Here is a 22,979-nt window from a genome sequence, read left to right as displayed (position 1 = left end):
TAAAGGAACTAATGTTGATGCTTGTAAATATGAAGATTTATTTTACTACTTGTAAATATGAATATTTCTTTTACTACGTTTTTTTGTTTTTTTTTTTTTTTTTTTTTTTTTTTTTTTTTTTTTTTTTTTTTTTTTTTTTTTTTTTTTTTTTTTTCAGAAAATTTATGTAATTTAAATTTTACATCTTTATGTGACTAATGTAGCTCAAAATGATGTTATAAATTTTTTATTCCAGTAAAAGAAAGAAAAAGAAAATAAGATTTATTTTACTACTTGTAAGTAATTTAATTCTTACATCTTTATCTGACTAATGTAGCCCAAAATGATGTATAAAAGAAGTAATTGCCAACTCATGTGTGGCCATCATGGAAGGGAATTTTAGTTGTTTATCCTTGAATGCTAAATTCCTTATTGTTTTCTCTAGGTTGAGTTGACAAAATAATTAGTATTTTGATTTTCATGCATTCTTCTCATTAGACTATTTTTTTTAATATCTGTAGAACCCAAAAGTAATTGAGAACTCAGAAGGGGCCCATCTATTGTAGTTGTGAATCAAAAGGGAGAGATACTTGCAAATATTCCTTCCAAGCATAAGTTGTGACAAATCCCACAAATATTATGTTTGGGAGTAAGTGTTTGATAGGAAGGTGTTTCATTTAATATTGTTAAAGGAACTAATGTTGATGCTTGGGTAGAAATAAATGAGAAAAAATACTCTCCCAGTCAAATAGGTGCATTTTTGCATTTTTGTTGACCAAGATGAGGAAGGCGTTTGATTTAATATTTTTAAAGAAACTAATGTTGATGTTTGGGTAGAAATAAATGGGCAATGATGAGGAAGGCGTTTGATTTAATATTTTTAAAGAAACTAATGTATTGTTAAAGAAACTAATGTTGATGTTTGGGTAGAAATAAATGGGCAATGAAAGAAACCAAAGACTCTCTTAGAAACTAATGTATTGTTAAAGAAACTAATGTTGATGTTTGGGTAGAAATAAATGGGCAATGAAAGAAACGAAAGACTCTCTTGAATGCAATCATTACTATGCCTGCCTATTTTAATTATGCTTAACACCAAGCAATGAAAGATGTTGGTAAAATTGTAGGATTGGATGTAAAAGGAATCATCACCCTCAATGTTGTGAGTTATCCATAGTCATCCCTACATGACTTGTAATATGCTTACTTTCCTTATGCTTTCAATAATGTTATATGTTATTGGTTTTCAAGTCATGGAAATCTGGGATCAAGAGAATATCCTTTATCTGGGATCAAGAGAATATCCTTGAGGAGACATTATGTTCATTCTGCATTGCCTAATAGCCCATTAACTCATGTAGGTGGATTATTTCCATCTCCCCCTCCACATTTGCAATTGGAGATGCAAACTCAAATGTGCACAAATGAGAGACCACTCTTGTTAAGTACATCCACAGTACACTAACTAGTTGATACATATATGTTTGTTATGTTCCAAAGATACAAGATACCAATTCTAATCTAGTACTATGTTTTGTCAAAATATATGGCTCAGGCAAGAGAATCTCCCTTTAACTAGTTGATACATATATGTTTTTTGTGTTCCCAAGATATAAGATACCAATTCTAATCTAGTATTATGTTTTGTGAAAATATATGACTCGGGGGAGAGAATCTCCCTTTTATGCCTTACGGCGTTTCCTTTGCAACATCTGGTGCAATTGCTAGTTTTTTAGGGTCCAGATGATCTTTGAGTAATCTAAAAGAACAACTGATGATGTTAAAAGGCTTAAAAATAGTAGAGCTAAGTCTTCCGCTTTAGCAGGCTTAAAAATAGTAGAGCTAAGTCTTCCGCTTTAGCTGAACATGCTGAGAAAACCAATCATCATGTTTGTATTGAGGAGGCTAGTGTTATTGCTAAGGTTTCGCATTTCCATCATCGAAAGTTTAGGGAAGTGCTTGAGATTGAAAAGAGGCCAAGCAATCTCAATAGGGAGGATGGCTGGAAAATCAGTAGGTGTTGGGTCCCAGCACTCTCTTCCTAGTCGTTTTCCGCCCTCCTCTTTAGGGCGTCTTTATTATTATTATTATTATTATTTATTTATTTTAATTTATTTTATTTTTAATTTTTTTATTTAATTAATTAATTAATTTTATTTTTATTTATTATTATTATTTTTTTTAAATGTCTTTTTGTTTTCTCATCATTATTTTTTCATTTAATTATTGTTTATTTTTAAAGAGTTAATTTTTTCATTATAGGGTCCTTTGGGTCTAATTTTTCATGTGAATTCTAATCAGCTTATTATTCTCCCATTTCAATTATTTTTATATATGTAGAAGGTCCTTTATATAACCAATTCTCCATTTTAATTCTAATCTACTTATAATTTTTAACTAATTTTCTAACTAATTTTACTTTATTTTATTTAGATATTATAAAATCCTTTATGTAACTAATTTTCCATTTAATTATTAATTAACTTATAATTTTTGATAATACTTTTTTACTTTATTTAGGCATTTAATTTATTCATATATTATTTGGTCTTTTATTTAACTAAAATTCCTTTTAAATAATATTTAACTTATAATTTTTAATAATATTTTTTGAACTTAATACCCTTTAAAATTATTTTTTATATATATTCTAAGGGATTGGTCCTAAATAGTAATAAAATAACTTTGACCCCGGTCCTAGAGTCAAACTAGCTGTTGGTCAAGTTAGCCGTTGGAGGCTCAGACTATTTAACTTGCTAAGGTTGATCTGGTTGACGATGAACCACACTAGTTGGTTCGAAACACGTGGACAAATGGTATTCCATGTGATTTTCGCCCAAAAATATCTCACAAACTTGATATAGATCACAAAAACATGAACTCTATAATTAAAAATAGTACTTAAAAATGATATGCACATTATTTTTTTAAAAATGTAAACTTAAATTCTTAAAATTTAAATATATTTCAAATATTACATCCATTTTTATTGGGTTTAAAATTTAAACCATTATAACTCTAATGATTTAAGTTTTTAACCAAAATATTTTTATTATTATTATTTTTAATATATTCTTCGAACTAAGTTGTAATATAATTATTTTTAATATAACATTATTTTAACCTAACAGCATCTCTTCAAACTAAGTTGTAAAACTATGTAGGCTGAAATTTCGGTCATACATTAATACTTCCATCCCTTTCAGTTTAACCAAATAAATAGCCAATCCCCCTCTCTTCAAGTCCGTTCCATGTGACCAAGTCCTTGGAACAACTATGGCCTGACTTCACCCTAGAAAGAGGCCAATGTTCATTCTCCCTCTCTTTCTCAAAACAAAATTACTATATCAATCGAGATTTGCGGAAGAAGAAGAGAAGTTGCAGAGGGTTTGAAGAAAATACACTGCCCAACACAAAACGATTGGCATTCGAAAGCAGAAAATCTTAACCAATGACTGGCAATGGTACTGTGGATACATTCACCTTCCTTGTGCATCGCTTGCCTAATTTCATTCCACTTTAGGGTTTTATTTTCTCTTTTTATTTTTATTTTATTTTCAAGGAACGGGCCATTGCAATGAAGCTTTAAGTTCTCAGCGTTTTGAAATTTTGTTCAACTGTCTAGGAGTCTCTTATCATTAGTTGAGACGTTAACAGAAAATTTCAGCTGCAATGTTAGGATAGTCATTATGAGATTACCCTGTAAAGACGAAATACATTATTTCGAACTTGGTATGTATTTAATTGTAGGCAAAAAATAACCGCAATTATGCCATTTTGCGATGATTTGTTTGTTTTAGAGAAATTGTGGTGAACAATGTTTAAAACAATAGCCGAGAGTAATATATTTATAGAAGAATTTCATTTATTTCTGGTCTTAGGGTTCGTTTGAGTCTAATAAACTTTATTTTGTGAATTTATCATTTCTCTCTTTATTATCCGGATCGTCCTTTGAGACTTGCCCGTACATATGCAATCCTATATTGGGGTGCTTTTACGCGGATCTGCGTTCTATTTCATATGTTATGGATGGCATAATTTTGTCACGTAATTGTGTTGGGGAAGTATAGATGGTTCCACTAAAAGTCAGCAGCAGTAGGTAGAGTAAAATGCAACAGGAGCGATACATAATGTTGAAAGAGTCTTGGTGTGTTACCAGAAACTTGACCCAGAGACTAGTTTCTTGTTCAGTTCGTTTCATTCCTCTGGCATGACAGTACATTAGTACATTACTAGTCATTTTTATGTACATAGTGTATGATGGGAGGGGAGGTGGATTCGCATGTTTAGCGGTTGAAAGTCTCTAGCCACATTTTTCTTTACCTTCCTGTTGCCTGTTCTTTTCCCTTTTCTTGCTTCTGGTATTTCAGGTGTGCCTTTTTAGAGGAGCCGTTAATTCCATTTCAAAAGTTGATTTATGTTCTCAGACTTGGATTAATCGATTCCGAGAGTATCGACTTTGAAAAGTGCAAATATCTTCACCAACCTGTGACGGACTATTGAGAGTGTGCCCATCCTTGGTAAGCAAATTACCATCATTTAATGGCCCAAGTTCAAATATATTTCCATAAGCTGCCTTGTCCAAAAGTTAAGCACTTCGGACTGCTAGCTTGCTGTCTAATTACATTAATAGTGATGGACACGAAATAAGCAGTAGTACCTTAACTGAAATTCGAAATTAAGTTAATAACATATATGGCCCACAGATAATCCTTGATCTTGTAGTGTGATGCAATCCTTTTTATCTGTGTAATAGTTCTCAGTGGTCACTGTCTGTGGATTTGGGTTATTCTGGTTGTTGACACAAAGGATTATTAATCCCCGTCTTTTGGAGTATTTCCAAGGTTTGTTCAAACATTTTTCCCCTTGAAACATTCTTCAATGGGGTGACCAGTGGAGTTGTAATGATTACAAATTTTATAAGCTCCCTTGCCAATTGGCTTGGGTCTATAGTGAAATATAGAAAGTTGGGTAAACTTGCCATTAAAGGGCAGGATGACACTGCAATATGAAACCACAGGTATATTAATTACAATCTATGAGTGCCATAGTTGAAAAAAATGTGTGTTCTCTGAGTACTCCATTATCAAACTTGTCTTGGCTCTGCCCCTTAGTGAATTTGACTACCTGCGGAGGGAAAATCTAGCTGGTGTCAAATATGAATGCAAAAAAGGAAAAGAAAAATCCTCATTTTGAATTATTTTTTGCTGCAGAGTTCTTTTTGAGTTTTTTGCTTAGTCTGAGTTGAATATGTACGCTTGGTTTAGTCCATACAAGGGTACCTCAAAGAGGTCAAAGTGATCTTTTATGAGTTGGAGTTGATGGCAACTGGTGGCATGTAGGGTTTGCTTACAATTTTTCATCCAACAGTTTTATTATTATTATTATTTAAAATTATGTTGCTTTTAAGGTCTTTTAAGAAAATGGTCATAAAAGATATCAAGGATTTTAAAATTACCTTTAGAGATCTGCATAACTGAGATCAGGATCTGATCGATTCTCATTACATTTTCAAAGTTTTTCTACCCTACATTTAGGGGACTACTAATATGATTGCAGGAATCTTAAAAGGAAAGAATAGTAGGGCAACTTTTACACCCGTGGATACCATCATGTGATGTACCCTTTGAAAGATCTCCCAACCTTGAGGGCAGGAATGCCACTTGGCTTTGAAAGATTCGAGATGAATTTGAATTTTGAACCCATTAAATTTTAAGGCCATTCAAATTTATGCATGCATGCAATTAATTAATGCAGCAGAAATAAACATCCATAAACTCATTTAAACCAGGGATTCCATTTTGAATTTCATTTGTAAGTAGGAATTAAACTTCAATGCAGATTAATAAACAGGCATTTAGGAGCAGAGATTGGATGCTTTTCTTTTCACCAAGATGGTCCAAGAAATTGGTTGTGTACAAGCGATTTTGCACCCAACTGCAGGAATCCATAGTAGGTGCCACTCCTAATTCAAGGTATGAGACCATTGGGGTGAAAGAAACTAGTTATGAACTCATAGGTCACTCGTCCAACCCATTTGATTTTAGGCTCAACCAAGCTATTCACAACTAAACACCCTAGGCATGCATCTTTTGCAAAAGTTGAATATGAATGTGCTTGAAGTAGTTTGAGATATGTCAAAAAGTAATTCTATTTTGTAATTTGTGTTCTGCCATCTCCATTTGGTAGAGATCGAGGAGCACTCCATCTTTCGTTGCCCAATTTATTATGAGATTCAAGGATGGTTCCACTGTCTTTTTAGCTAGATACAGAAACCTGGCCCCCAACTAGAGATGCTTTGCCTTATACATGTAGGAGGCTCTTCATCTTCGCGCTTCCATTCTTTAGCCACATCCACTTCAGAGATCAACTTCTACTTGGTAGATTACTTCCTTTTTTTTATGGTTATCTAGAATTAGGGCATCGAGTGACGGATGGAGGTTGATGATTCCAAACTAGTGAGGACATGGCTTTGTGAGGCGCCAATGACACCTCTAGACCATACCTCATTCCAATAGATATTATACTCGCTAGTTGAGATCTTCTAGACCTCAGTAACAAGCCCTTCCTTCTAGATAACTGCATAGTATTTACTCAAGATCTTTGCCCCGTTGTTCTTTTGGTCAGATATCTATGCCATGTTTTCTCCATTTGGCCTTGCATGTTGGGAGAGAAAGCTCTAGTGGTTTAAGATAGCCTCTTACAGCTGGTACCATAAGCTAATAAGCACTCATCTTGTAAATCTTTCTCTTGGATTGCATCTTCATTCTTTGGAGTTGGTCTTCTAGGGTTTTATATTAGAATGCTTTATCACTTCTTGATTTTTGTCTTATATAGGAGCCACTTTAGCGCTACCACTTTGTATTGACATCATTGTAGTTAACACAATTCCATTGACCTACTTTTGTGGTCATTCGTTGGATATTAATATATTTATCTCATATTATCTTATATAGGAAAAAGTGAAAAGTCTTACATTTAGTTGTTATGTCTACTAAAGTGTATTTCATGCATCTATGACTTAGACTAGGATTAATCTCAATTGTAGATCTCGTTGAGAGATTAGGGTTCCAACTAAAAGTATAAAGACAAGTAAAGATAGAGAGTTCAGATATAGTTGGACGAGGTTGAGCATTTGGGAGATAGGGAGAATAGGGATTCAAGAAAGAGGCATATTTGCACAATGGAACAGATTCATACAGCTATACAAATTTGTATAATCCACACAACTTATGGGTGTGTATAGTGGTATGGTATAGTTGGTACAGTCGTACAAAACATGTAGTCACAAGTTTGATATGAACATGCTAGATGTAGTTTGAGATATTTTGAAAAGTAATTCTGTTTTGCAATTTGCTTTAGGAAAATGTGAAAAGTTTTATATTTAGATAATGCCCAATAAATTGTGTTTTTCAATTATGTATGATTTAGACTTGGATAAATCTAAATTGTAGATCTCATTGAGAGATGAGGGTTTTAGTAGATTAGGATTTCAACTAAAAGTATAAAGACAAGTCAAGATAGAGAGCTTAGACATAGCTGGACGAGGTTGAGCAAGATTTGCATAATAGGGAAAAGTTGTATAATCCATATTGCCATACGGATCCATATAGTTTACATGTCTATATGGGTATGTACAATTGTACTATATAGATTGTATAATCATATGGATCATGCAATATTGTCATACAATGGGGTTGTATGACAAGTTTTTGTTGCATACCTCTCTTAGGTAGGTTGTACTCCTATGTGTAGGGTGCTTTTGATAATAATGTAGTTACTAGGTTTTAAAACACTATGGAGGTTACCTTGTAAGCTTTGCCAAAGGAATCAAAAGCTGATTTTGAAGGTGAAATTACTTGTGTGTGTGAAACTATTTAATGTTTATGCTATTTTACTTTTCCATATATTGTGTGATTTGATGCTATGTTCTAAAATTAATTTCGACATTAATTAAATTCAACAATTTATGTGTTTAACTGAGACCATAAGAACAACAATCATCTAGGTTGGAAATTTACATGGTATTAGAGCTAATTTCTCTAATTGAGATTCTCAAGGATTTGTAGCGTAGATCAATTGTAGGGAAGATGGACTAGTTGTTAGAGAGTTTCAAAACTAATTTTTAGATTTGGGAGTTTGTGCAATAGATCTCAGAGATGGCATTAATTAGCCTCAGATTTGAGGAGAAATTGGGTAGTGCCTCAAATAATCTGTCATAGAAAGTGAGGGTTACACTCTTACTAAAAGAGAATGATCCTTGGTTATTGTCAAAGATGTTGTGCCTTCCCCTATAGATCCATAATAGTTGTCAGCTTACAAAAAGAGGGAAGTGAAGGCCAAGTGGATGACGTTGGATGCCATAAAGTATCATAAAGAGGGAAGTGAAGGCCAAGTGGATGACGTTGGATGCCATAAAGTATCATAAAGAGGGAAGTGAAGGCCAAGTGGATGACATTGGATGCTATAAAGGATCATTTGATCCCTCATATATCTAAGAACACAATGACAAAGGAAATGTTTGATGCCCTAGTGAGCTTCCACCAAAGCGAGAACATAAATAGGAAGATATTTGGTGGGACAAACTCAAATCTGTAGAGATGACTAGATCAAACTCAGTCACCAATTATCCTATAAAGGGCACACACGTTCGTGTTCAACTTGCTATAGTTGGGGAGAAGGTTGTAGATGAAGAGCTAGTGAACATTACATTGAATGGACTCCCAACTTCATGGGTGTTGAAATGTGTAACTAGGTTCGGTCTTCATAATGTCTATTGTAGTCATGATTTTATGTATTTGATGAAAAGAGAAAAAGAAATTTATTATTATCATTCTTGAGGCATGGGTTTCATGCTTAAGATAAATTTATTTATTGGTCAAGCACCCATTGAGTGCTTCTAGGTTTGTCATATTATTATGAAGTCAATAGAGTTATTGTCATATGAAGAAGACCCTGTTGGGTATATTGTAACAAGTCAAAAGGATTTATTTGAGTCAAAATAGTGTCAAATGACCCTCTAAGGTCAAGTCGACCTACAAGAGATCAAGTCGGCCTCAAGAAGACAATTCATATCCCTAGAAAGCCTATATATAAGAAGGAACTCGACCTCATTTGGACACACAACAAGCAAGTTCGATCTCCTCAAGAAAGTTGAAAAAAGGATGAAAATCAGGGATAAGAAGAAGAAGAGCAAGATCAAAGTTTTGGACTTCTCTCTCTCTCTCATGTTAGGGTTTCTAAAGTTGATGGGCAAGTCGAAATTCTGAAGCTGGATCGACGCTGTGAAGCTGCATCGAGGTTGAAGTTGTGAAGCTGCATCTAGGTTGAAGCTAGGATGCTGCATCTAGGTTGAAGTTGTGAAGTTGCATCGCGGTCGAAGCTGTGAAGCTGCATCTAGGTTGAAGTTGTAAAGCTGCATCAAGTTCAAAGCTGTGAATCTGGTAGGTCGAAGTTGCAAAAAGTGTTGTTGGGGGTTGATGTTGTTGGAAGGTCGAAGTTAGTTGCTAGAAGCTGTGAAGGAAGGTCAACTTGGTCTTGGAGGGATCTTAGGTCTTGGAATTTGCCATTTGAAGATTCTATAAGAAGAGAAGAATTCTTGTGGGTTTTCGTCTGAAGAGGAGAGGTTTTGGCCTTGGCTAGTAGCCTACATTTTGTGTCCTCTTGTCTCATTGATCTTCATAGTTTGGTAGTGGTTTGATGATAAGAACACAATAATAATCAAGTGAAAGAAGAAGCTAAATACAAGTACATCAAGTTAAGTAAAAGAATATCACAAGCGCTTATCAAAGTAAGAAATCACTCTAATCTAGCTGCCCTAGATTTCTCAACATGGTATCAGAGCTAAGGTGACAAGTCAAGAAGAGGCAACATTGAAGGTTACATCATTGAAGAAGGATACATAAGGGTCGAGCACAAGGAAACCATTAAGGAGGAACAAGAAGCACCAAGGAGGAGTACTCATTTCAAGGATCACATCATCACAAGGAAAATAAGACCTCAAAAACCTACCTCCAATGAAAGAAGGACTTTGCATTTGAAGCACCCTGGGAGGTCTACACATTCTACATTATCATCCAGGGAAGTAAGAAGAAGCGTTGCAATCATCATCTAAGACATCAAGGTGATCTTCCTCACGTTGAAGCAAATATCACATCTCAAAGATCATCAAGGAAGCAACATCATCAAGAAGGCATCAAGTTGAAGATATCATTATTGAGGAGCATCTTCACTTGACAAGTAAGTATCTTTATATCTATGTCTGAATCTACTATCAAAATGGCCTCATTTTGCAAGGAAAACAATAAATTGGCTGAGTCATCAAATTCCTTGCATGGAAGAAGAGGATAGATTTGATCCTCATAGAAAATGAAGTTGATGAATATGTAAAGGGCTCCATCTTGAAACCATCTAAAGAGCAAGCTCAAGCATTATCAAAATATATGAAAGGGGAAATAAGGGCTCAAAGAATCCTTATAGAATCAATCAAGGATTCACTCATCCCTTATGTAGCAAAGATGGAGACATTAAAAGAAATCTATGAAAAGTTGGTAGAACTATTTTCTACAAGCATTGCAGGATAAGTGATATCTTTGAGAACTGAGCTATAGAAGATGAAGGTATCAATGGAAGAAGGGATAGCCTCATACCTTATGAGGGTGTCACAAATAAGAGATCAACTACAAGAGTTAAGGGAAATAATGTCTGATAAAGAAATGACCACGGTTGTGCTCAATGCACTACTTGATGAATGGGGCAACTTTGTTTCATGTATCTATGGAAGGAAGGAAGCCAACCCATTCAATGAACTTTGGTCATTATGTAAAATTGAAGAAACTAGGTTGAAGGTGAAGAGCGATGTTGGATTAAATGAACAAGTACAAGCATATGCGGCCATGGCTAAGAGAAAAGGAAAGTTTGGAAAGTTTGATTTTCAAAAAAAGAAGAAGATCGGTATGTCGAAGATACAATGCTATGAGTGTAATGAATATGGGCACTTTAAAAGGAATTGTCCTAAACTTAAGAAGGACAACAAGAAGAGAAAAGAAAGAAATGAAGCCCATGTCATTGAAGAAGTAGAAGAACTCAAAAAGAAGAAGACAAAGAAGGAGGAAGTGAAAGATCTTCACTATGATTGAGATAATCCCCTACACTTAGTTCTTTTCAAGTTTATAAAAGATAGTAGTCATGATGGAAAGCATCGGAAGAATGATAGAATGCATTAGAGCTGAGATAAAGATGACATCATCATAAAAGCTTGAAAGGACAACTGAAGTAGAAGTCTACATGGTTGTAGAAAGTCATCATGATAAAAAGAAAGTAGCTCATGATATCTCCGTTGGAAGCATATAAGGACAACCAAAGTAGAAGTATATATGGTTGGAGGAATGTCATCTAACATAATAGAAGATAAAGAAATCATCATACATCATCATCATTAGGAAAGAGCATTTGCAGGATGAGGATAATCAAGATTCTCCATTGGAATCTTCATTAGAAGGTTCACCTCCACATGGAAGAAGCAAAATATCTTGCGGATAGTCTACAGTCCACCTTGTGTGGGATCCCCTGGTAAGGTATGATGATGAAGATGTGCAACATGTTGAGTTGTTTGAAGTACTCTCGTCTTCAAGCAAGGAAAGGAAGTTGTAGAAGGAAGTCTAGATGACCACATGAAGAAATAGGTATGTATATATTTGGTAATAGAGAGATAAAAGTCATGTCATCATATGGTTGTAGATATAATGGTTGAATGCTCTATCTCATGAGCATGATCAAAGAAGAAGGATCTCTTCTATTAGAATGAAGCTAAAGGCATGTAGATAATATTATGCTTTGAACTCTTCTACATATTGGATGAAATCAAGATCATATGACCTCATATGGAATATGAGGTGGTTGGCAACTATGGTTCCTATGATGAAGGAACTATGTATAGAAGTTCCCAAGGAAGCAATATGTGAAGAAAAGGAGAAGCGTTCGTGAAAGATGCAACTATAGTCATGTAAAATAAGATATGTGATCAACATCCGATAACTAGGAGAATTAGCTATATGACATCTCCATGGAGAAGATATGAAGACTATGATAAAGTCTGAAAAAGAAGGAGACCCTTGATACTGAATGCCTTGGAGATGGATTCATACATATGCAGGATGTTGATGTTGCAAGAAGCTGATGTCATGACAAACGACCATCATGAAAAGGTAACTTTGATTTACTATTCATTTTTGATTTTTTGAAAACCTCTGTTTGGGTTAATACGGGGCTACCGAAAGAGAGTTGTAGATGTCACCTACAAATAAGTACTCATGTGATTGGATGGAAGATCCTGAAAGAAACATGGCTTGGAAGGGGTAGTTGTATGAAGGATAGCCAGATGTGGACTAGAAGATCACTTTTCAATGAAGAGATGGATGACATGACTATTGGTTCAACCTTATAATTCATTGAAGGAAAGTGATGGAGAAGATGGCTGATGCCCTATGAAGAAGATCTAGAAGATGAAGGCTCCATGATGAAGAAGTTGAAGTTCATGACATCGAAAGGAGGAGCCTTACTAGCAACTGATAGTACCATGATCTACACCAAAGAGCTAATAGCTCATGATTGGAAACAAGTCCTTAGTTAAGAGGGAGCTTGGGCAAGTTCCTAGGTAAGAAGGAATTTGTGTATATTCCTTTTGTAGGAACGAGTATATCCTCCCTAGTTGATTCCGATACACTTTGAGGATGTGGTAGGGCATCCAATGGGAAAGAGTAGTCGAAGAGGAAATTCCTCGAGGATGTGTTTGGAGACAACTAGAATGGAGAGGTTGGGGATCAGGGTGACAATCCCCGACCTGAGTCGTTGTCGCAGTGCTTGTACAATTTGAGCGACAACATTGCACATTGACTTTGACTTTTCTATTGTTCTGCTTCTATTGTCAATTTGTAGTTCTTACTCTTAAAAGAGATGTTGGCTGCCTCTAAATATTCATGATGAACAACTTAAATGCGATTGAATGCTTTTTCTAGAACTTTGTATAGGCAGCTTCAATGACTCTATTTCTTCCAAAACTATATGCTCCATCTTAATCTCGATTTCCATGAAGAGATTTTATAATTTACGAATCCCAATAATCATTTATTCTGAAAATGCTACTTTAATAATTGCCAACAAGAAATGAAAAAGCAAACTTAACTTTAAACCTGGGCATGCCATATTCTTCATTGTTATTAATAGTAGAGGTCCTTGGTGTCTTTGACCTTGGGATTCTTTTTGGCTCCTTCATCTTCTGTTGTTAATGCTTCATTTCTATCCTCTCCCTTATTGCTCTTATTATTCTTAGAGTTCTTGGGACTCCCTCTTATAATGTGTCCATATTCATGACAACCAAAGCATTGAGCTTTGGACATATCCCGGTTTCCATGAGACTTCTTGTTGTTGTACTTGTGATGAGATTCAAATCTTCCAAATTTTCCAAACAACTTCTTTGATCTAGCAATGAAGGCTTGAGAACTTTTATTATTGGGTTCGATATCATCTTTATCTTTCAACCTTATTTCTTCTAGAACACATAGAGCCCAAAGTTCTTCAAAAGTTGGAGTATCTTTTCTTGCATAGATACCTCTTGCAAAACCATCCCAAGCTGGAGGTAGAGCATTGATTACGAAAGTGATTAATTCAGAGTCAGATATGGTTTCTCCAAGTCCTTGAAGTTGATCTTTGATTTTTTATATTCTCATAAAGTATGAAGCCACATCTTCTTCTTTTGTCATTCTTGTTCCATAGAGTTGATTCCTTAGAGATATCTTTTGGTTGGTAGTATTGACGGAATATAATTTGACCAATTTATCATAGACTTCTTTGGATGTAGACAAATCTGAAACAAAAGAGATAAGATGATCTTTGATAGACTAAGAGAATTCTTTGAGCTCTAATTTCTCCCTTATTGTATTTGGCCACTTCTTGAGCATTGTTCTTGTCTGGTTGTGAAACTGTCCCTTCAACAAATTGCATGACTTCATTTTCTTTGAGAACTAAATCAATTCTCTTTTTCCAAGCCTTGAAGTTAGAAGCTCCATCAAGTTTGTTGCCTTCCTTACAAATAGATGCCATCTGGTTGGGAGGATTAGACATAGAGTATAGAAGAGTACTTACTTGTCAAAGAAGGAGAAACTATTATAAGAATGTCTTCAAGAATGTTGATGAGTGAGCGAGAGTTGATGATATTTCCAAGAGCCTTTAACAATGTCCTTAAGTGAGCGATGGCTGCTATGATCTTCAAGCCTTCTTTCTTTGCTTTGGTGGAGAGAGAGATAATTGCTGCCAGAGTGGCTTCAAATATGCCAACAGGTTGTGATCTTCAAGCTGCCTTCCTTTTTACCTTAGCTCTGATACCATGTTGTGAAAGTGTAATAGAGATGATGCTCAATTTCTCTCTTGATAATTACTTGTGAATGTTAGTTGGCTTCTTATTACTTATAATGTTTTCTTCATCAAGCAATTATACAAATGTGCAAAACATAAAGATCACAAGAAAACAAGAGACACCAAGATTTAGGCTCCAAGCCAGGGCAAAACCCCACAAGGGGGAAAACCCAACAATCCTCTTCTTATAGAATTAGATCAAAATGAGATATCCAAGACTGAGACCAAGACCAAACTACCACAAAGGTTTCAACTCAACCCTCCAAGTCTCCTCCAAGAAGTCAAAGTCAACGAACGTCAACATTGGTCAAACTTTCTGAAATCTGGTCAAAATCACAAAATTTTCGGTCCTGTAATTACCTCAGGGACGCCACAATTTCCGCATGTGTGAACATAAAAAAAGCAGAAAGACTCGGTTTTCTCTCTTCTTTGACTTTCTTCTCTTCTTCTTTCGGCTCTCTTCCTTCTTGATTAGGTGAAAAATTCGATATATGATGTAATGAACTGAATGGTCTTCCAAGATGTCGAGTTGAATCTTATATATAATTGTCTAGGAGGGTCGACTAGGTGCCACATAGGTTGACTTGTCCAAGGAGGGCCACCTTGGTTATTGTGTTGACTGACTCAAAAATAAAATTCCTTTTTTTTTTCAAATGTCCAAATGGGACATGACTCAAGTACAATTTCTTTTGACTCAATAAATTCTTTTAACTCTTTTTGACTCTTTGAGCATGAAGAACATGCTTGATAAATATGTCAATGATAAAATTACATTACATTATGAAGACCAACACTAGTTGCAATTTCAAATTGCCGGAGAAATTCTTCACAGTGACTCCGGTTTTCTGAGATACAAAAGGAGGCCGAATTGTTTTGCAAGAGGGAGGCCGAGATAACCAGCGTGAGTTGCCAGTTTACCATAGCAAGTTGTTGGAAATAGTTTCGATTGCCAGTTTCCAGCTGCCAGCTCAATTTGTTGGAGGTAGTGCGATGGGTTATTCGAGTTGCTGGAGGCAAAAAAACTTGTGTTATAATTTTCTCAGAGGTAGTGCGAATTTCTGGGAGGGCTAGTGCGCATATCCAGTGGGCATTGTGAGTTCACAGAGAAGTGTGAGTTGCCTAGTTGAGGCCGAATTAATTTGCAGAGGAAGATCTTCGATTTTCCAGTTCGATTCAGTTAGTTGAAGTGAAGAGAAAATTGCTAGAGCTTTGCTTGTGTCGAGCAAGTAGTTTGTGTACATTCTCAACTTGCTAAAGAATTAATAATATAAACCCTCATTTGCAAAATTGGTTTTCCCCACTCTGGGGTTTTTTCCAAGGACGATTTGTTCAAATATCTCGTTGTCTATTTTATGTGTGTTGTTTTCTTAGTTCCAGTGATTTATTATTTGGTGAAATTTGCAATTGTGTTTTTATTTAGTATTTGCAGTAAATTAATTTGTTGGGACAAATAATCTAAAAGATAGGAGAATAATTACTAGATTAACTACAATAAAATTTTAACAGCTCACCACACTAGCCACCCTGCTATGGGTAAGGCATGTAAAAGCCCCTTGAACTTGAACCATGAGGTTGAGTTCCCTAGTCTAAAGAAAGTGTTAGATTATTTTGGCTTGTATAACCAACTTTACTTCGGTGGTCAAGAGGCGGGGTTAGGGTGTTAAAAAATGTAACTAGGTCCGGTATTCATAATGACATGTGTAATTGTGATTTTATGTAATTGATGAAAAGAAGAAAAATAAAATTATTATTGTAATGCTCGTCTCATGGGTTTCATGAGCAAGAAATTTTATTTTAGTTTGACTCCCATTGTGAGTCCCTTAGGATTGGTCATAAATTCAAATTGAGTCAATGTCATGTATGAAGGACCCTTCTTGGGCATATTATATTTGTATGAGTCAATGAATATGTCAAGTAGCCCTCCAAGACTAAGCACTAGCATGAACCTCAAGTGGGCTTCAAAGTGGAATTAATTGTCTCCTCCAACAGTCACGTTGACTCACCTACATGTCAAGTCAGCTAATTACCTTGGGAAACAACTATAAATAGGAGTTCTCAACATCATTTCAAAGGCAGATTTTGGTGATCACAATTTGAAGTGCGAGGGTCATCAAGGGAACCGAGTTACCAACGAAGAAGGAAGAAAGAGCAGCGAGGTATTTTGTGTTGATTTGCGACTGTTTTGTGGGCCATCTTACCTCCACACACACGGAATTGCAGACTTGTATATTGCAGCAGTGAAGGCTGAGGAAAGGTGAAAGTCTATGGAAGCCATAAACACCAAGAAGAGAAGTCTATTACAACAGTGAAGGCCGAAGTCTGTTGCAGTAGTCCTCCTAGGGAGCTGAAAGTCTAAAGCAAGTCAAGGTTGAAGAGGAAGTTGAGAAGGAGGAAGGAGCATAAGGTGGACTATCGTTGACAAAGGAGTTTTGTGTCTTGGTTTTGGAGAGGCAAATAGGTCAAGGGTTTTGGTCTTGGTATTCATCAATTGGAATCTCTATAAGAAGAAGAATTTGTTCGGGTTTTCCTCTTAAAGAGTGAGAGGTTTTGGCCCTGGTTGAAAGCCTATATTTTCTGTCTCTTGTCTCTTTATGGTTTATGCATTGGTAGCTTTTTGATGAAGAAGAACACTAATAACCCAAGTAAAAGATCTTAAAAATCACTCACAAGCAGTTACTAATGGAAGAGAAATCACATAATTACTATGCCCTAGATTTCTCAACATGGTATCAGAGCTAAGGTGACTAAGTCAAGGAAGGACATCTTTTCAAGGGACACTCAAGGATCAAATCTCAAGGAAGGCTCAAAGCGAAGATCATCTTGAGGTCAAGAAGTATTAAGATCATTATCAAGAAAAGAAGGCCAAAACCCTACGTTTACTCAAGTTGAAAGGATCTACAAATCAAGTTGAAGTGTTTTGAAGTCTATTCATCCAAAGGAAGCTAGAGGCGTTGTCATCAAGACTCTAAGGCGATCTCTCTCAGGCAAGATCCCTACCATTGAAGACATCATCATCATCAAAAGATCCAAGGGATCTCCCTCTCTGTGGAATCAAGGATCATTATTGAAGAAAACTATCTTCATCAAAAGAAATTTTTCTATCCTCTATATCATCATCAACATCAAGGAAGCAACAAGAAGAAGGAGCATTCTATCAGGTAAGTATATCTATCAAAATGTCTCCTTGCAAGGAAAGCAACAAATTGGTTGGGGCTTCAAACTATCTTGCATGGAAGAAAAGGACAAATCTGAATCTCATTGAACATGAGGTGATGGATCATGTCAAAGGATCTACCACAAAACTAGGAGAAGAAGAAGCTCAAGCTCTTACCAAGTATATGAAAGGGGAAGTTAGGATTCTCATAGAATCCATCAAGGATCCCTCATCCCATATGTATCTAAACTCGAAACTTCAAAAGAAATCTATGACAAACTGGTAGAGTTATATCCATAAGCACTGCTAGAGAAGTCATCTCATTAAGGCAAGAATGCTACAAGCTGAAGATGTCTAGCAAAGATGGAATAGCCTCATACTTTATTAGGATATCTGAGATCCGGGATCAACTACAAGATCTAGGAGAAGTCATGTCTGATAGTGAAATGACTACAATGGGGTATTAAATGCACTATCGAAGGAGTGGGATAACTTTACTTCAAGTATTTATGGGAAGAAAGAAGCTACTCCATTCCAGGATCTATGGTCATTGTGCAAGATTGAAGAATCTAGACTAAAGGCCAAATCTGATGCGGGTGCAGGTGAACAAAGTCAAGCTTATGCTACACTTTGGAAAGGGACAATTTGGAAAGTTTGGTCCTCAGAAAAAGAAGAAGAACATGGCTAAAATACAATGCTATGGTTGCCAAGAATATGGACACTACAAAAGAGATTGTCCTAAGATCAAGAAGGACAATAACAAAAGAGGAAGAGAAGAAGCCCATATTGCCAAAAGAAGTGGAGGAAGTTGAAATGAAGAAGTCCAAGAAAGAGGAAGTAAGAGATCTCTATTACTGAGATAGTTTTCCTCACCTAAGTTCTTCTAAAATTCCTAATTCTTCTGTTGTAAGATAGGGCCACGATTCACTAAATGGGATGCATCAAGGCATCATAGAAGCATTGGAAGTAATAGCTCGAGACATCATCATAGAGAAGCATGAAAGATGGTTAGAGTTTATGGAAGTCAAGGATATAGCTCTTGGAAATCTCATTGGAAACATAAGTGGCAAGGTATCTAGTTTACGGGTCATCATACATTTGTCAAAAGGAAAAATATTCTGATGGGGATACTTTAGATACTTAAGATTCTTTGATGGAATCTTTATTGAAAGGTTCACCGATCATGAGGAAAAGCAAGTGTTTCATCAAGAATTCCGATCTTGTGGAATTCATGGGATGATGGTATGATGACATAAAAGTGAAGCATATCAAGGGATTGAAGCTCTTTCAATCAAGGACGCTATTGCAGGAAGTCTAGATGACCCAAAGGAAAAATGAGGTATGTATACATTTGTGGAAGTCATGTCATATGGTTGCACGTATCATGAACCAATGCTCCATCTTAAAAGCATGATCAAAAGAAAGGATCTCCTCCCACGAAGGAATGTAGGAATGCAGGGGTCATACATTCACTAGATGAAATCATCATAATATGTCTTCATATGACATATGAGGTGGTTGACTACAATTGAGGAACTTTGATGGGAAGCTCCTGGGAATGAAATGTGTGAAGAAAGGAAGGAAGAGATTGTGGAATATGCAACCATGGTAAAGGCTTTCAACATCCGAAAGACCAAGAAGATTTGACTATGATATCTCCGTGAAAGATATGAAGACTCTAATGGAGTCTGAAAAAGAAAGAGATCCTTGACAATATATATCTTTGGGAGATGTGTAGATATGTATGCAGGATGTTGATGCAAACTAGAAGATGTCATGATGAAAGACCATCACAAAGATAATGTTGATTTTAATGTTCATTCCTTTATTTGTGAACAAATATCTAGATGGGTTTATGTAGGGCTGCTGAGGGAAGATCTATGGATGTCTTCCACCACCGGTGCACATATTAAAGAACTATGGGATGAAGAAGGAAGCATGGCATGAAGGAAGGCTAAATATGGACTGATGGATCACTTTCCGATGATGACATGATTGACTCATGGATGAAAGTGATGGATGGTCTATGCCCTAAGAAGAAGTCCCTAAATATGAAGACTCCTGAATGACGAAAAGAAGTTCATGACATCACGAGGAGGAGTTCTTCAAGTAGTTGGTTTTCCCATCATCTCAACCTGAGGAGCTGCTGTAGATCCCTAATTAAGAGGGAGCCTAGAAACAAGTTTCTTACTTGGAAGAAACTTGGAAATTACTAAGACAAGAGGGAGCTTAGGTACATTCTTTCCGCAGGAATGAGTACATTCCTTTATTGGAATAGATATGTCCTCCCTAATTAAGAGGGAGAGATAGACACATCATTCTTGTTTTCACTTGGGAAGACAGAATTGAGGATTGGGTAAACATCTGGCATCCAATGTTCTTTGAGGATGTATTAGGGAATCCAAGATAAGAGTAGTTGTTGAGGACCAATATTCTTTGAGGATTGGGAATCCAAGATAAGAATAGTCCCGGTGGAACACACCTTGAGAACTTGGGTGGGGTATGTTCCAAGAGAGACAATGATGAGGGTTTCTATACATCATTGGTCTCACCAACATTGTGCTCAGATCTCGTGGAGAGATAGAGTTGTTAGTCAAGGCCTTGCTATGTGACAATGCTGGTTGATATGATGCTATACAAATGGGTTACCAATCCGACTCTTCTTATGAGAAATTCTTCAGATTGAGAATGACCAAGTACCATTATGAATACCTCCCTAGTTAAGAGGGAGTGTTGAAAAATGTAACTAGGTTCGATATTCATAATGAGTCATGACATGTGTAATTGTGATTTTATGTAATTGATGAAAAGAAGAAAAATAAAATTATTATTGTAATGCTTGTCTCATGGGTTTCATGAGCAAGGAATTTTATTTTTAGTTTGACTCCCATTGTGAGTCCTTAGGATTGGTCATAAAGTCAAATTGAGTCAATGTCATGTATGAAGGATCCTCTTGGCATATTATATTTGTATATGAGTCAATGAATATGTCAAGTAGCCCTCCAAGACCAAGCACAAGCATGAACCTCAAGTCGGCTTCAAAGTGGAATTAATTGTCTCCTCCAACAGTCACGTCGGCTCACCTACATGTCAGGTTGGCTAATTACCTTGGGCAATGTCTATAAAGAGGAGTGCTCGACATCATTTCAGAGGCTGATTTTCGGTGATCACAATTTGAAGTGCGAGGGTCATCAAGGGAACCGAGTTACGAGCGAGGCAGGAAGAAAGAGCAACGAGGTATTTTGTGTTGATTTGGGACTATTTTGTGGGCCATCGTACCTCCACACGCACAAAATTGTAGACCTGTATATTGCAGCAGTGAAGGCCAAGGAAAGGTGAAAGTCTATGGAAGCAGTAAAGGTCGAGAAGAGAAGTCTATTACAACAGTGAAGGCCGAAGTCTGTTGCAGTAGTGGTGCAGTCCTCCTAGGGAGCTGAAAGTCTAAAGCAAGCCAAGGTTGAAGAAGAAGTCGAGAAGGAGGAAGGAGCATAAGGTGGCTATCGTTGACGAGGGAGCTTTGTGTCTTGGTCTTGGAGAGGCAAATAGGTCAAGGGTCTTGGTCTTAGTATTCGTCAATTAGAATCTCTATAAGAAGAAGAATTTGTTCTGGTTTTCCTCTCAAAGAGTGAGATGTTTTGGCCCCGGATGATAGCCTATATTTTGTGTCTCTTGTCTCTTTATGGTTTATGCATGAAGAACACTAAAAACCTAAGTAAAAGAAGATCTTAAAAAACACTCATAAGCAGTTACTAATAGAAGAGAAATCACATAATTACTATGCCCTAGATTTCTCAACATAGGGGTGGCTATTTCTCCCTCTTATGGTGGAGCACCCATCCTATGAGTGATTTATTTGGTTTGAAGTAGGTGTTCCTCGACTATTATTCCTCTTACAACCTCCTCCACTTCAATGGGTGGGTGGGGGAACAACTACTTCCTCTAATGCTTCATCTTCCTCCTCTTGAACCCAATAATCAAGGGTCTGTTTTTGTATCTTTGTCTCTTATTTGAGCAAGGCTTGTTGTGTTGCAGAATGTATCTAGGCCAGGTCTTCATAATTGTATTTGAGTCACAGTGAAATGTATTTATCAAAAGAACGAAAAAGAAATTTATTATTATTGAAGCAGTTCGATCATTTGGGCACTCACTCACTCACAAGTTTGATATCCAAGAAGAAGAGCAAAAAAAATGCGAAGTTGCTGGAAGAAGGAAGATAGAAGTTTCTGGGTTTGTCTCTCTCTCACTCGTGTGGATTTACTGGGATATTTGTTAGAAGGACGAAGATACTGTTGGGTCGAAGTTGTTACTAGGCTAATTGCTGGGTTGAAGTTGTTGCTGGGCTAATTGCTGGGTCGAAGTTGTTGCTGGATTGAAGTTTTGTTGTTGCTAGGTCAAAGTTATTGTTGAAAAGGTTATCATCTACAAAAGGAAGAAAACGATGACTTGGTGTGGAGGAAGTCTGTTAGAGTCTTGGATTATCTCAGAAGTTATTAAGGAAGAGTTGTTGAGTGGGTTTTCCCGTAGATAGGGGTTTTGCCTTAGTTGTCCACCTATATCTGGTGTCTTTGATCTTTGTGCTATTGTTTTTGTAATTGCTTGATGAACTAAAGATAAAAGAGGAACATAAGAAAACATAAGAATATCACAAGTAATTATCAATATAAAGAAAATCTTTCTGCCTTTATGATTTTCTAACATGGTATCAAAGCTAAGGTGAAGAAGGGAAAAAGGTAGCTCAAAGATTAAAAGAAGAGTAAGGAGTTCTAAGAAGGTTTGAATAAGGGTCATCAAAAGGGACATATAAGGAGTCAAATCTATCATCTTCAAGGACAATGTCTTACTTAATGAAGGGAGAAAGCAAGCTTGAAGGAACATCTAACTACAGGGCTTGGAAGAAGAGGATAGATCTCATCCTCAAAAAGAATAAAGTTTTGGAGCTAGTCAAGGGAAAGGTGAAGAAGCCTACTAATGAGTCAAGTGATGCAGAAAAGGCAAAATTCAGGGAGACAAATATTGGCTATGACTCTAATGGTGGATGGAATAAAAGATAACCTCATCCCCTATATATCTAATGTAGAGTCTACTCAAGAGATGTATGAGGCTATATCAAATTATTCACTCTCAAGAATCTTGGTCAAATAGCAAGCCTTAAAAATGAACTAAGATCTGTAAAAATAACAAAGGAAGACACTGTGGCATCTTTCTTTGTGAGTATAGCCAAATTAAGAGATGAACTTCAAGTGATTGATGAGATAGTACCGGAGAAAGAACTTGTAATCATTGCACTTCTAAGTTTACCAACATCATGGAGTGCCTTCTCATCAGGTCTCAACAGCTGGAAGGAGACTCCTACATTTGAACAACTATGGAATGTTCGCAGTCAGGAAGAAGTCAGGATTTCTCTAGTAAGAAACAAAGAGAATGAAGAAGAAAA

The 22,979-nt window shown here is 36.3% G+C and overlaps 1 protein-coding gene across 1 annotated transcript in view; it reads left to right on the top strand.

Annotated features, from left to right (window-relative positions):
* Positions 1–3,237: 3,237 nt before the first annotated feature.
* Positions 3,238–22,979, top strand: part of LOC149195938 (serine/arginine-rich splicing factor SR45a-like) — a 52,946-nt gene continuing 33,204 nt past the window's right edge. Inside the window, exon 1 of the mRNA XM_089405445.1 lies at positions 3,238–3,443. Coding sequence (XP_089261571.1) covers positions 3,441–3,443 — 3 coding nt within the window. The 5' untranslated portion in view covers positions 3,238–3,440. The remainder of the gene's footprint in view (positions 3,444–22,979) is intronic.

This window comes from Pinus tabuliformis, chromosome 2_2 (assembly GCF_031772625.1).
Source record: "Pinus tabuliformis cultivar Carrire ecotype Pingquan chromosome 2_2, CPIR1, whole genome shotgun sequence".
NCBI classification, from domain to species: domain Eukaryota; kingdom Viridiplantae; phylum Streptophyta; class Pinopsida; order Pinales; family Pinaceae; genus Pinus; species Pinus tabuliformis.
This window is presented reverse-complemented; position numbering and strand designations above follow the sequence as displayed.